The 14,060-nt window shown below is 35.8% G+C and overlaps 1 protein-coding gene and 1 pseudogene across 7 annotated transcripts in view; one reads left to right on the top strand and one right to left on the bottom strand.

Annotated features, from left to right (window-relative positions):
* Positions 1-3,934, top strand: part of Sycp1 (synaptonemal complex protein 1) — a 105,429-nt gene extending 101,495 nt beyond the window's left edge. For 4 of the 7 annotated variants that reach the window (XM_074050690.1, XM_074050695.1, XM_074050693.1 and 1 more), the window contains 2 exons: positions 3,295-3,381; positions 3,475-3,933. In XM_074050690.1, the coding sequence (XP_073906791.1) occupies positions 3,295-3,381; positions 3,475-3,612 (225 nt within the window). In that variant the 3' untranslated portion in view covers positions 3,613-3,933. Of the gene's footprint in view, positions 1-3,294; positions 3,382-3,474 lie in introns of all 7 variants that reach the window. The other 3 variants (XM_074050691.1, XM_074050689.1, XM_074050694.1) reach the window with 2 other exon arrangements.
* A 1,556-nt stretch (positions 3,935-5,490) lies between these two features.
* LOC109682240 (S-phase kinase-associated protein 1 pseudogene) lies at positions 5,491-5,964 on the bottom strand (annotated as a pseudogene).
* Between the last annotated feature and the right edge of the window lie 8,096 nt (positions 5,965-14,060).

Genomic DNA, 14,060 nt, shown 5'->3' with positions numbered 1-14,060 from the left:
AAAAAAGCTGCTAGAGCTAATGAATTCAGCAAAATTATAGGGTACAAGATCACCACACAGAAATCAATTGTGATTCTATATAACAGCAATGAATAGTCCAAAATGAAGATTAAGTAAGCAATTTTATTTATTATAGCATCTAAAAGAATTGACTACTTAGGAACAAATGTAACCAACAAAGTAAAAGACTTTTCCTCTAAAAAAGTACATAACATAGATGAAAGAAGTTAAAGGTCTAAATAAATGGAGAGACACTGTCTTAATGGATGGGACAGCTCATTATGAAGATGTCTGTACTACCCAAAGCAGTCTCCAGATTCAGTGTAGTTCCTATAAAAGATTTAGTAGCCTGTTTTGCAGAAATAAAAAAGTCAGTACTCAGCTTCACATGGAATTTACAAAGGATCCTAAGTGGCTAAAACTATCTTGAAAAGTAAGGATAAAGTTGTAGTGCTCATGATTCCTAACCTTGGTACTTACTACAAGCTAGAATTTAAAACAGTATGGTAATGGTATATAAACAGATAACATAGAATAATGGAATAGAAAAGTGAGCCCAGAATAACTATGTATCCACATCTGTATCTGTCTATGCCTCTTATGTATCTATGCATGTATGCATCTGGGAGTATGTCTGTCTATCTATCCTCTCTTAAGTATGCACATACATGAATGAATATATACAATTGATTTTTGACAAGAGTGGCAAGATTCTTCAATAGGGGAAAAGACAAGTCTTTCAATAAATGGTTCTGGGAAAAGTGGATATCCACATGTAAAAGAATGAAGTTAGACCTTTATCTTATACCCCATAAAAATTGATTTGAAAAGTATTGAAGATCTAAACAAGCTAAAATTACAAAAATCTAGAAAAAAATTGGAAAAATCATCACAGTGCTGGATTTGTCAACAACTTTGTGGATATGACACCAAAAGCACAGGCAATAAAAGAAAAAGATAGATTGGACTTCATCAAAATTACAAACTGTTCTACATCAAAGGACACTTTTAAGAAAGCAAAAAAGCTGGTCTCTGATGGCTCACACCTGTAATCCTAGCTACTCAGGAGGCAGAGATGGGTTGTGGGGGGTGGGAGGATCAGTTTAATGCTAACCTGGGTAAAGTGTTTATGAGGCCCCACCTCAACCAATAGCTGGGCACGGTGGTTCACACCTATTATCCCAGCTACTGTGGGAACCATAAATAAAAGGATCAGTACCTAGTCCCAGGCAAAAAGCAAGAGCCTATCACAAAAGTAACCAGAAACAAAAACAGCTGGAAGTGTGGCTCAAGCATTAGAGCTTCTACCTAGGAAGTGTGAAGCCCTGAGTTCAAACCGAAGTATGAAGGAAGGCAGAAGGAAGGGAGCAAGAAAGGAATATGTGCTACAGGATAGGAGGGAATATTTGCAAGTCATTTTTCTGACAAGGGATTAATGTCCAGAATATATAAAGATCTCTAACAACAATGGGCAAATGTAGCCATTTTCCCCAAAATGATATATGTAAATAGCCATGAAAAGATGGATGCTCCACAGAATCATTAAGGGCAGATACGATTTTGTTGTTTTAAATTGGATTATCTTACTAACCATTGTTTTTATATGAGCAGCTGTTAGTGGATTATCTGAAATTTTAATAATTTACAACATGATTTTAAAATAATTTCTATTTTCTAACCTGGCCAATTGGTACATTATGGTTCTGAGTATCTGTAAAGGTAGTTTTATGACTTTTTGCCTTCTGCTGAATTCTTAGAATTCATGCAAATATGTTAAAATATTTCCTATCCATGATGCTATTGCTAAGCATAGCTTTAATGAGCATGAGAATAATCATGTGCACTGACTGCTTCCCTGACTGAACTGAGTAGCATACTCATTCAGAGAATGGATTCTGGAGCCAGACTACCTGGGTTTGAGTCCTGGCTCCACCTCTTACTAGGTTTATAATGTAGAGAAAGTTATTTAATATTTCTGTGCCTTAGTTTCCTCATCTCATAAAATTTTTGTGAAGATTGAAACTAATTAAAATATGCAAAGTGCTTAAAATAGTATTTAGAAAGTACAAAGAGTGATTATATTCATAAATCGACAGTTGGCAACTATAATTTAAAAAGTTTTCTTGTAATAAAACACACATAACATAAAACTTACTCCTAACCAGTTTTTACTGTACAGCTGTGTGTTAATGCATCCATTCATAATGCAGCAACCACTCCACTATCCATCTCCATAGCCCATCGTCTTATAAAGCTAAAACTTTGTGCCCACTAAGCGATAACTTCTATTTCACCCTCCCACAGCACTGCCAACCACTGTGACTCTGTCTACTTGAAGTATCTCAGACTGTTAGGTATACCTAACTTTTCTCTTCATGACTGGTTTTTTTCCCTTATTATGTCTTCAGAATTCACCCAATCTAAAGGCTATGTCAGAATTTACTTCCACTTAATGACTGGAGAAGACCAGGCCAATAGCTTACACCTATAATCCCGCTTCAGGAGGCAGAGATTGGGAGGCTCACAGTTAGGATAAGACCCACCTCAATCAATAAGCTAGGTTTGGTGGTGCACAGCTGTGAACTCAGCTGTATGGGAGGCCATAGGTAGGAGGATTGTAACTAAAGCAGAAAAGGACTGGCTTGTGGCTCAAATGGTAGAGTACCTGCCTAAAAAGTACAAGGCCCTGAGTTCAAATCCCAGCACCACACAAAAAAAGACAATAATAGTCCATTTATGTGTACATTATATTTTGCTTTCCCACTTATTTGTTGCTTACATGATTTAGCTTTTGTGAATGAAGCTGCTGTGAATATGTGTGTACAATTATCTCTTCAGGACTCTGCATTTCAGTTCTTTTGGGTGTATACCCAGAAGTGGAATTGCTGGGTCAAGCACAACATAGTATATCGTAGATTATAAGTGTTCTCATTAGGTCTTAAGTGTGAGTTGAGTGAGCAGGATAGAGGAAGGAGGGGACAGTAGTAGCATAGCTTCTGAAACTGAAATAGAAATGAGTAGGAAAGTGCTACTCGTTGTGCATATCTTATATTTCACATAATCTTTAAAGAATATATTTAATAGAATAAAATAAAGTCCTGTTTTGGCTGACTGAGGATTTATTTTGCTTTTGTCTTCTTTCTCTGGTCTTTTTTTCTTTCTCCTTTTTCCTTCTCCCTCCTCCCCCCTTTTCCTCATTCTACTCTTCATTCTCTTCATATGTGGGCTTTTGACAAGACTTTAGTAATAGTAATGATTATATTTTTGTACAAATATTTTTGTATTTTTTTCAAGAGCATTGTTTCAGAGGAAGAGAAAATGAACAAACTATACAATAATAATCCACCAGTGTCTCATCTTTGTGTCAGAACACCAAAGCAGGTAGCTTTCAAGTTTTATTTTAGAAAGCAAGATTTAAAAGTCATAGTTTCTTTTTTAAAATATTAAAATATGATTATTTTATTTTGAATTTAGACTCCTTCATCTCTAACAACTCCTGGATCTACGATGAAGTTTGGAGCTGTGAGAAAAATGCAAGAGGACCGTTGGGCTATAATTGCTAAAGTAGATAGGAAAAGAAAACTAAAGGAAGCAGAAAAATTATTTGTTTAATTTCAGAAAAATCAATGTACTAATGAAGCCTAATACCATTAAATTTCTAGTTCATTTTTAACTCTTTTTCCACAGAGCCAAAATTTACTTGGAAATGGGGACTTTAAAAGTATTTACAACAATAATTTATTTCCTTATGTTAGAATTTTTTGGCCTAAATGTGAAATAACTACATATTATCTGAAAATTTATTATATTTAGATAATTAGATGATTATATTTTGTTGCCTTGTATTTAATACTATGTTTTCAAATCTTTGAATTTAGTCTTTGAATGCTAAAAATGCATTATTGAGATTTATTCTTAATGTACTATTAAAATATTTTGGGCGCAAATTAATGGTTCTTGTTGATTCTGTAAGAACATCATTATAATATTATAATATTGTTGATTTAAAAAAAAATCCTGAGTTTGTATTAGTGGACTTTTAGACTTCCCAAGCAGTTTTGGTTGCTCTACTTGTAAAATTGTTAGTTTTTTGAAGAGGGGGTCAGGAAGAAAGGCTTCCCAAAATACTTAGTATGACTTCCCAAAATACTTAGTGTCTGCTAAGTGTCAAGCACAGTCCTAGATACTGGGAATACAGCAGTGAACAAAAAAGAAAAATAAACCCTCTATTTTCCTGAAGTTTAGTGAGGAAAATATATAATAAATAAGTCAAACATATGGTATATTAATTTATAATAATTATTAAGGAGGAAAACAAAATGGAAGAATATTAGGGAATATAAAGGGGGTTGAATTTTTGGTACTGTAGCCATCACTTACATGATATAGAGTGACGATCTGATGAAAATAGCAAGTGGTCCAGAGGCTGTGTAGGGGAAGAACATTCCTGAAAGAAAGAATAGGAAGTGTAAAGGCAGAGAGGTAGGAGTGTGTCTACCGAATCCAGAAGCAGCAGCGAGGCCTGTGTGACTGGAGGATAGTGAACAACAAAGGAAAGTAGAAGAAGAAGACCTGATAGTTAATGGGATGGGGAGTTTTGGGCAGTCAGATTATGGAGAGCTTGAAGGCTGCTATCAGAATTTTGGCTTTTACTCTGAATAAGATGTGAAGTTATTAGATGGTTTTGAGCAAAGAGGAGCCATGATCTCACTTACGGGTATTTGTTTACTTTTTTGAGACATGGTCTTACTATGTAGTCCAGGCTGACCTTGAATTTGCAATCCTGCCTCAGCCTGCAAAGTGCTGGGATTACAGGCATGTCACCATGGCTGTGACTTAGTTTTTCTTTTTTTAAGTATCTTTTTTAATTGAAAAGATAACAAACTGTCTATTTACATTTCTCCCAAAAAGTTACAAACCAGGTAGTAACTGAGTCTCTAGACAACATATTCAAAGTTGAGAAGAGTTTTTTTAAAGTCCTCAGGTCCAGTTAAGAGAGCCCTACTAATTAGTACCAGTAGTACCTGTTTGACTCCAGGAGTCTGGAAGAATCCAAATGCCCCCACTCAGAACATTAACTTCAAGTAGGCCTTTTCCAGTTAGTTTCCAACTCATGAATAAAGATAATAAAACTTTTTGCAAGTTGTTTTATTTACAACTTTTAAAAGCTTAATTAGAGTTAACTGAACAATGAACTGAGCAGAAATTGCTTGACAGAAAGAGGGAAAGCCCAAAATGGTGGTTTCTACAGAGAACCCATAGTTCAATTTAAAAAAAAAACTGAAAAAAAAAGCTTTTATTCATACTAGCAGAAACTCAGCTATAGGTTTGGAATCTGTACTCAGACTGCACATGCAATGAGGGACAATCTTATGCTAATACAATTGATGTGCTGCTTGTCTGTCTAATATTAATTATAAACAGAGAAGTGCAACTAGTATTTGGAACAATGAACAATCCTTACAGTGTTACAGTGTTGGGCACAATATTTCACTTCTCTTCACATCACTGGTTCTCTTTGCATACCTGGGCTTCCTCCTCTTCAGTAAAGTCATTTTTGATATTGAAGGTTTTGCAAATCTCAGAGTCTTCCCTTTAATCATATTGGCAACAGTCTTGCATGTAACATCAAGCAAACCTTTGATGTCTAAGTAGTTTGCAGCCAGAATAAGTTCAAAAAGTATTTCTTGGTCAATTTTCAGGAATTCTTGGTCCCAAACAGGTTTAACATCTGTTCACTTTTCTTTGTTCTCATCATCTTCAGGAGGAGGAGGGTTGTCCTTATGGTGGGTGCACCATTGAGTGACCTTTTTTTCAATATTGCTGCATTAACATTTGGCAGAGCAACTGGGTCATCATGTCCTTCATCATCCTCTCCCAAATCTTCCAACATAGTCTTGATGGTCACAATTTCTACATCAACTTCAAATATCCATCAGGACTCTGCAACTTAATTGAAGGCATGGTGTTTGGTCTTAAGGAGATGCTGGGCTGGAGGCTGACAGAAGCAGCACAGAGTCCATGTCAAGGAAAAGAAATAAGGCAAGAACAAGGCCACTACCAATTTTTTTGGGTGACACTGGGGTTTGAACTTGACCTCATATTTGCTAGGCAGGCACTCTACCACTTGAGCCACTCCACCAGCCCTGAGTTTTAGCAGGATCTTCCTGGCTGCTAAAATAGGGAAGACAGGTTATTTTGTTGATGAAAATGAGAGATGGTAGTGGGTTGAACAAGGGTGTGAGAGCAGCAAGGGAGCATAAAGTGTCAACTTTTGGATCTGCATTATTTTGAAGATGAGAAGTGATAGGAGAGAAAGTATTTTGAAAATTAGAGGTGATAGGACCAAGAATAACTTCAGTATTTTTGGCCAGAGCAATGGAGTTTTATACGTCTTGGGTTTAAAATGCACATTAAGCATCTAAATAGAGATGGTAAGTAGGATGAGAGATAGGTCCAGGCTACTCATAGAAATTTGAGAGCCAACTGCATATTTAAAGCTATTAAACTGGATAAGAACATGTGCAGTCATTAACTAGAATGGTAGCAGGAAAACTAGAATCATGGTGTCCTGGAAGTTAAGACCGTATTTCGAAGAGGAGGAGGGGTGATAAATTGTATGAAATGCGGTTCAGAGGTAAAGTAAATAATGTATTATTAATGTGGAGCATATTGGTAGTCACAACAGTTTTAGTGAGGCTGAACTTTATTGGAGAAATTTAAGGAGAGAATGGGGGAGAGGAAGTAGAATATTAGTAAGTATTCTTATTTAGTGAGTGTAGAAACTCCAAAAGTTACATGTTAAAGGAAGAAAGTAAATGGGGCAGTTTCTGTAGAGGGAAGTGGTTTAACATTTTTTAAGAAAGATATAATAATAGCATATTTAAATAACTAGGAGGAAAGATTCAGGATAGGAGAGAGATGATGCAGGAGAGAAGGAGAATTTTTTGTAGACTGTCTTGCAGTAGGCAAGAAGGGTGAATTTAGTGAATAAATGTGAACATGTTGGGCCTTTGGTAGAATGGACATTTCTACCATAGTAACAGTGAAAAGGAAGTACATATGACACAAAATGATGGTCAGTGGATGTGGATTTGTCCAATTTTTGGTTTTGTGTCTTTGGTTTTCTCACTGAGGTATGAATTAAGATCATTTGCTGAAAGTGAGTGTGAGGAAAAAAGTGCTGGAGGTTGTGGACTCAAAGGAAGATGAAAAACAACTAACAAATAGATAAATAGTTTTAGAATGGTTTGCAAATAATAATTATGATGTAATTAGAATTGTAACCCCTTTATGGTGGAAATTCCTTTTGTAGGAATGGCTAGCCAAGAAAAAATAAGAAAGTGTTGTACCCTTATAGAAGTTATGTTCTTTCTTTAATTTGTGTGACTATTTTGACTATGGTGTTGGGTTTTCTAGCTTCTTAATTGAAAACTTTATGTTAGTCTCCTGAGCAAGCATTTTTAGAGGCTTATTAGCCTTGAAGGTGTGATATTTTCAAATATCTTAAAGTAAAATAAGACTAGTGTATTATTTAACAGCTGCTCTTGCTAGTTGTTCATATACTTCCCACTTTTCTAAAGTCTAACATAAATATTCTTATTTAGTGAATATCATTCCTCCAGGTAGTGATTCAATAACTCGGCTCTTTTCAACTTTTTGTTCTGCAGGTTCAACACTTGACTTCCAAGATTACTGTTAAAAAGGGAACATCCTTGTGGGAAGTTTGTAATGACTCAGATGTGAAAGAGATGTTTATCACTTCCACCCACATTTTACTCTCCAGAACCTGGTCAGAATGGCCACACTTAACTTAAAAGAAGACGGTAACTCATATTCTTGCTGTCTCTCAGGAGATCATAAAAATAGGTACACAACTTCCCAGTCTGCTACAATTAGTTCCTTAATTTTCAAATATTTTTCATCATTGCTTGTATGATTTCATTTAAAACAAGATGAGTTAGTTAAAGCATGTAAGGTTTGAAAGATTGCTTCCCCTTGCTGTTCCTTGAACATGGCTTGTCATGCTTCTGTTTTGAAACTTTCCCACTACTTCCAGCACTTTTTATTCCCCTTACACAACTCCTTTTCTTCTCATGGTATATGATATCTTCTAACATACTGTATACTTTATTCGGTATGCTTATTAGTTTTCTCTCCTCACTAGAATGTGAATTTCACAAGTAGAGGGAATTTTGTCTGCTTTGTTTATTGGTGTATTCCAAGTGTCTAGAACAGTGCCTAGCCATGGTAGGTACTCAATGTTTGTTGAGTTGAGTAAAATAAAATATTAATACATATGTAATAAATACATGTACCAAATTTGTGATTCATACAGTTAATAAAATTTCAGAACTAAAATGTCAAGTACATGATTTAGAAGATCAAATATTACAAATTAGAAAATCAAGGAAAAATTTAACTAGATATTATTGTAGTATTGACTCTTCTGGAAAGTTAACTTTTTTTTGGCTATACTGGGGGTTGAATTCAGGAACTTGTGCTTCCTAGGCAGACTATGCCTCCAGCTCTTTTTGCTTTGGTTATTTTTTGAAATAGGGTCTCACTTTATGCCCAAGCCGGCCTGGACTGTGGTCTTCACATTTGTGCTTCCCCATGTAGGTGGGATGGCAGGTGCATGCCACCACACCCTATTGGTTGAAATCGGGTCTTGCAAACTTTTGGCTAGGCTGACCTCAAATCACAATTTTCCTGATGTCTGCCTCCTGAGTAGCTAAGATTGCAGGCATGAGCTATCTTGCCTGACCGAGAATTTAGTTTTGGCAATCAAGTCCAGAATAGGGTTCAAAATTAATGCTATTTTTAAAAATAACTCTTTAAAAAGCCCCAGTATTAATGAACAATTAGAAAATTTATAATTTGATTATCATGAAATTACACAATCATCAATTAATGCCTTTTGAGAAATTGAGTGCATTTTAGAGATTATTATAGGAAGAAACTTTTTGTGATAGCCATAGGATTGACATCTGATTGATGATTTCAGGATAAACTGGGCATAAGGGACGCAGACTCTTCTCTGCCTCTTTTGAGTGTAGAGCTTCTTGCAGTGGCTAGGTGATCTGTTCCATGGTGTGTGTATGTGTTTGGCTGTGCTGAATTTTGGACTCATGGTTTCTCACTTGTTAGGCAGGTGCTCTACTGCTTGATCCACGCCTTCAGCCCTTTTTTACTGTGATTATTTTTGAGGTGGGTTCTTGCTTTTTGCCTACACTGGTCTGGACCATGATCCTTCTCTTTATACTTCCCTCAATAGCTGAGATGATGCGTGGGCACTAGTGCACTCAGCTTTTTCTGTTGAAGTGGAGGTCTCATGGGGTCTTGAGAATTTTTTTTTTTTTTTTTTGCCCAGGCTGGCCTGGAATTGCAAGCTGCTCAATTTCAGCTGTTGGTTAAAATGAGGTCTCCCAAACTTTTTGCCTGGGCTGGCCTTGAAACATGATCCTCCAGATCTCTGCTTCCTGAGGAGCTAGGTTTACAGGTATGAGACACCAGCTTCATGGCAGGTAGAAGGGTGGTTCTGTTGTGAGGGGATATGTTTGATTCAGGAGAATATTAGCAAATCCAAGTATTTTGATAAACAGGTTGAGTACTTTGACAGGAAATGATTTGGCTTTATGGGAACTAAATAATACATTAATATTGAACTTCTGATGTGGCTTTGTTGGTAGTCTCTGTACAATAGCCACATAGGAATTTTTACTTGGTGGGTCATTGTAGCTTATGGTATCCTTATTTTTATACAAGTTAAGTTTTTATAGATACAGCTTGCTGGTTCTTGGTCTTCAGTAGTTAATGTGTAAGCTTTGTCTGAAGCAAAAATGAATATCTTCATTTTTCCATATGCCATAGACTTCAGGAGAGGCATGGGCTGAGGGGCCCAGCCACATACTTAGGAAGAGTACCGAGTACCATTAGGAAAACCAAGCTGTAGTTGCTTCACATAGGATAGTGTGTGTTATGTGGCAAAGCTTGAACTTTTTTGGTATAGAAAATGGAACAGAGTTTAAGCAAAGAAAATCAGACTTTATTGTTTAAAATGTGGTATTTTAAAATTTAAGATTTACAAAGGTTATAAAATATAAGACTCTTAATTCTATCATCCATCCTCCCAGCTGAGAAAAAGACTTGTTTTCAGAAGATCACTAAGAGTAACTGGAACAGGATAAGGCTATTGAAATGGTCCAGCAAAAATGGAAAAATTTCTTTAATTGAAAGTTTCAGACTTTTGGATTAGATCTAATACCTGTCTTAAGGAAAATATTATAACTTTATTACTCTAGCTCTTAATAAAATATCTCCTACTTAATGTAAATGTAAATTAATGATGTCAAAGAGCAGGCTGCTTTGGTTTATATAAAGGTTAAAGATACATTAATTCATAGTCAGGCAACCTGAATTCAGTATAATTAATAGTCCACAGGCTGCGGTGGTACACTAAGAACTTGAATCAGTAACAGGCCAGCTGTAGTTTACAGATAGAAAATGGTAAGCAAGAGAAAGGCAAGACCTGACAGTACTTTACTTACCAAATTACAGAGTTTAGAGCTGAAGAGAATGCAAAAGATCACTTCATTTCAACAAATCATTAATTAAGCTGTAAAAAAGCAATTAGAGTTAAATGATAGCTGTAAAAATGACCCTGAATCTGTTTGCATATATAAAATTTACACTAGTTCATAAATATGACCATATAATAAACCATTATGTAAATAAACTTTGAAAATATACTCTTCAACAAAAATATATTCTATAAAAATTTTATAAAGCTGCTAACAATGTAATAGAAACTGTAGTACAAATTGTTTAATTGTTCCATTAATTTTTTTTTTTTTTTACAGTACTGGGGTTTAAACTTAGGGTTCAAATGCTTGAGTCATGCCCTCAGCCCTTTTTTGGTTTGATTAGTCATTCTGAGGTCTAGCCTCAGACTGTGATCCTTCCAAATATGCTTCCCACATAACTGGAACCACAGGTGTGTGCCACCAGGCCTGACTTCTTTGTTGAAATGGGGTCTTACTAACTTTTTGTTCATGCTGGCCTTGAACTCTGATCCTCCCAACCTCTGCCTGCTGAGTAGCTGATATTACAGGTGCTATACCACACCCAGCCTCCAGTTTATTTTTAATTTAAAAACGCCATTGCTATTATTTGCTTGATATGGCTGTCTAAATAGTTAAAAGAAGTCTCAATCTGAAGTATGATTTGTCAAATGAAAATTCATCAGTTTTTCATAAAATCAATGGTCTTTAAATGATCTATCTTAAAAAGTGAAAAATTTGTTTTCACTAAAAAATAGCTTGTAGTGCTGAGTTCTCTTGTCCTTTGTTAAATTAACAACTATTACATTAAAAGTTTTCCAGCCTTTATAATAGCATCTGAGATTCTTATATATTATTTATTAAATAAAAACAAATATAGTTTATTGGATTTTATTTAATTGGGTCAACACTATTCAGTCCATAGTATGGGTGATGTATCAGTTAACACTATGAGGTAGGTTTGACTGCCTGAGTTTGCAATCCTAGCTGTTTGTTTAAGTTTTGAATAACCTTGATGTGGATCGTCTTTCTCATCTCTAAAGGGGGATGATTATAACAAGAGGAAATGAGATAGTATACATTTTGAAAGGTGCCTAGCACAAAGCAAGTGTTAGTATAAGCTTTTATTTTTAAAATTAATAAAATACGTGTTTTGAATGACCACAAAAAGTGGGCCTTCCGTGGGTTTTAATGAATTTGATTCACTATACCAGGTTAGAATTCAGGGACAGTAAAAAAGGACTGGCACTCTAGCAGTCCCCTAGCTCCAGATTTGTCCTATGGGGTTCTCTATCTTCAGAAACTGCCTTCCCATTCTGGAAATACCTGAAACATCGTCAGGCTGATGACTCTTCTCCTTTTCCCAAGTTCTTTAATAACTCTAACAACTACTATAACTTGGAGGATGCCATTCCTACAAATGAGCACATGAAGGTTACACAAAGCAGCTCTGGCCAGTGATAAGTGACCAACAGTATGCGAAGGGCCAAGTTAGTCATGAAGCTGTGAACTACTAGTGCAACTCCACTGATGGAGTGCTCTCTGGTTTAGAAGATTCAAGGAATGGTGTCTGTGCATGTGAGCCACAGCAGATTTTCTGGCAGGCCAGAGAGGTAGGTGGACCAGCAGGTAGATGGGTAGGTTTGCCTGCAGTACCAGTGTTTGCCTTTCAGGATCCAGGAAGGGGTTATGAGTGGTCCTTCAAATACACTATGGCAGGGGAAGTCAATAATGAGATATTACCATTTTTTTTGTGGTACTGGAGTTTGAATTCAGGGCCTCACACTTACTAGGCAGACCCTCTACCACTTGAACCACATCCGCAACACATATTTTTACTTTAGTCATTTTTTGAATAGGGTCTTATGTTTTTGCCTCTGGTGGCCGGGACCATGCTCTTCCTATTTATGCCTCCCATGTATCTGGGATGACAGGTGTGCACCACACCCAGCTTATTGCTTGAGATAAGATGTTGCTAACTTTTTGCCTGAGCTGGTCTCAGTATGTATTCCTCCTTATCTCTGCCTTCTGAGAAGCTGGGATTACAACTGTGAGTCACTGTGAAATTATGGTTTTTTTAAATGGAGACGTACTATGTTGTCCAGACTGGCTTCAAACTCCTGAGATCATGCAATCCTTCTGCCTCAGCCTCCTGAGTAACTGGATGACAAGCATGAATCATTTCATCTAGCTAAGTGGTGGGATTTTTGTCTAATGAATTTATGTCTTGCAACCATGATGGTCATTTATTATTTTAGTATATTTTTGTAGATTTCTTAGAATTTTCTGTGTAGATAATCATGTCAACTCTGGATAGAAACATGTTTACTCCCTCCTCTTCAATATGTATGTTTTTATCACCTTACTTTACAGGCTAGTCACTCCAGTACAATGTTGTATATAAGTGATAAGAGTGGGCATCCTTCCTTTTTCCCAATTATTTCACCTTTGAGTATGATATTAGATATTCTTTTTCAAGTTGGGGGATTTATTTTTAATAGTAGCTTGCAAAAACTTTTATCATGAATGAATATTGAGCTTTGCCATTTTTTTCTGCATATTTTGAAATGGTCTCATGGTATTTCTTTCTTGGTCAATTAATACGATGAATCACATTGATTGGTTTTTGAACCTTAAGCCAATGTTATATTGCTACGATAAATCTCACTTAGTCATGTATATTATCCTTTGTATATATTACTAAATTTGATTTGCTAAATTGTTCATGAATAATTTTTGCATCAGTTTCCCTTCATTTGGAGTTTGAACTCAGGGACTTGCACTTGAGTGCTTTACCACTTGAAGCAGGCCCCCAGCCCTTTTTGCTTTCATTTAGTTTTAAGGTAGGGTCTTATGGTTTTTCCCAGGGATTGTCCCAGACCATAGTCCTCCTACCTCTGCTTCCCACATAATTGGGATTAGAGGTCAGTATCACCATGCTGAGCCCAAGAACACTGCATCAACATTCTTGAGAGATAATTGCTTTTTCCATGTAATATTTTCATCTGGTTTTTCTATTAAGGCGATGCTGTTTTATAACATGTATTGAGAAGTGTTTTCTAACTCAATTTTTGGAGGTTATATCAAATTTACATTTTTTTCTTTAATGTTTAATAAAACTCATTAGTAAAACCATCTGGGGAATCATCATGGGCTTTTCCTTGAAGCTATATATTTAAATATGAAATTAATTCATGTAATGAATATGTGGCTATTTAGAGTTCCTCATTCTTCTCAAACCAGTTTTAATCATTGGTGTCTTTCTTCTTAGTGACTGAATGTATTGGGAATAAAGGTGTTCATAATATTGTTTTACTATCATTTTAGTCTATTGGATCTGTAGTGCTAGCTCTTTTCATTCCTAATTTTGGTGATTTAGTCTTTTTCTCTTGACTACTGTGTTCAGAGATTTATGGATTTTATTGGTCTTTCCTAGAACAACTTTTAGGTTTTACAGATTTTTCTGTTATTTTTAACTTTTTTTTTTCTGTTCTTACC

The sequence above is a fragment of the Castor canadensis genome, chromosome 12 (assembly GCF_047511655.1).
Source record: "Castor canadensis chromosome 12, mCasCan1.hap1v2, whole genome shotgun sequence".
NCBI classification, from domain to species: Eukaryota; Metazoa; Chordata; class Mammalia; order Rodentia; family Castoridae; genus Castor; species Castor canadensis.
The sequence above is the reverse complement of the archived record's forward strand: the minus strand, read 5'-3'. Positions and strand labels throughout refer to the sequence as shown.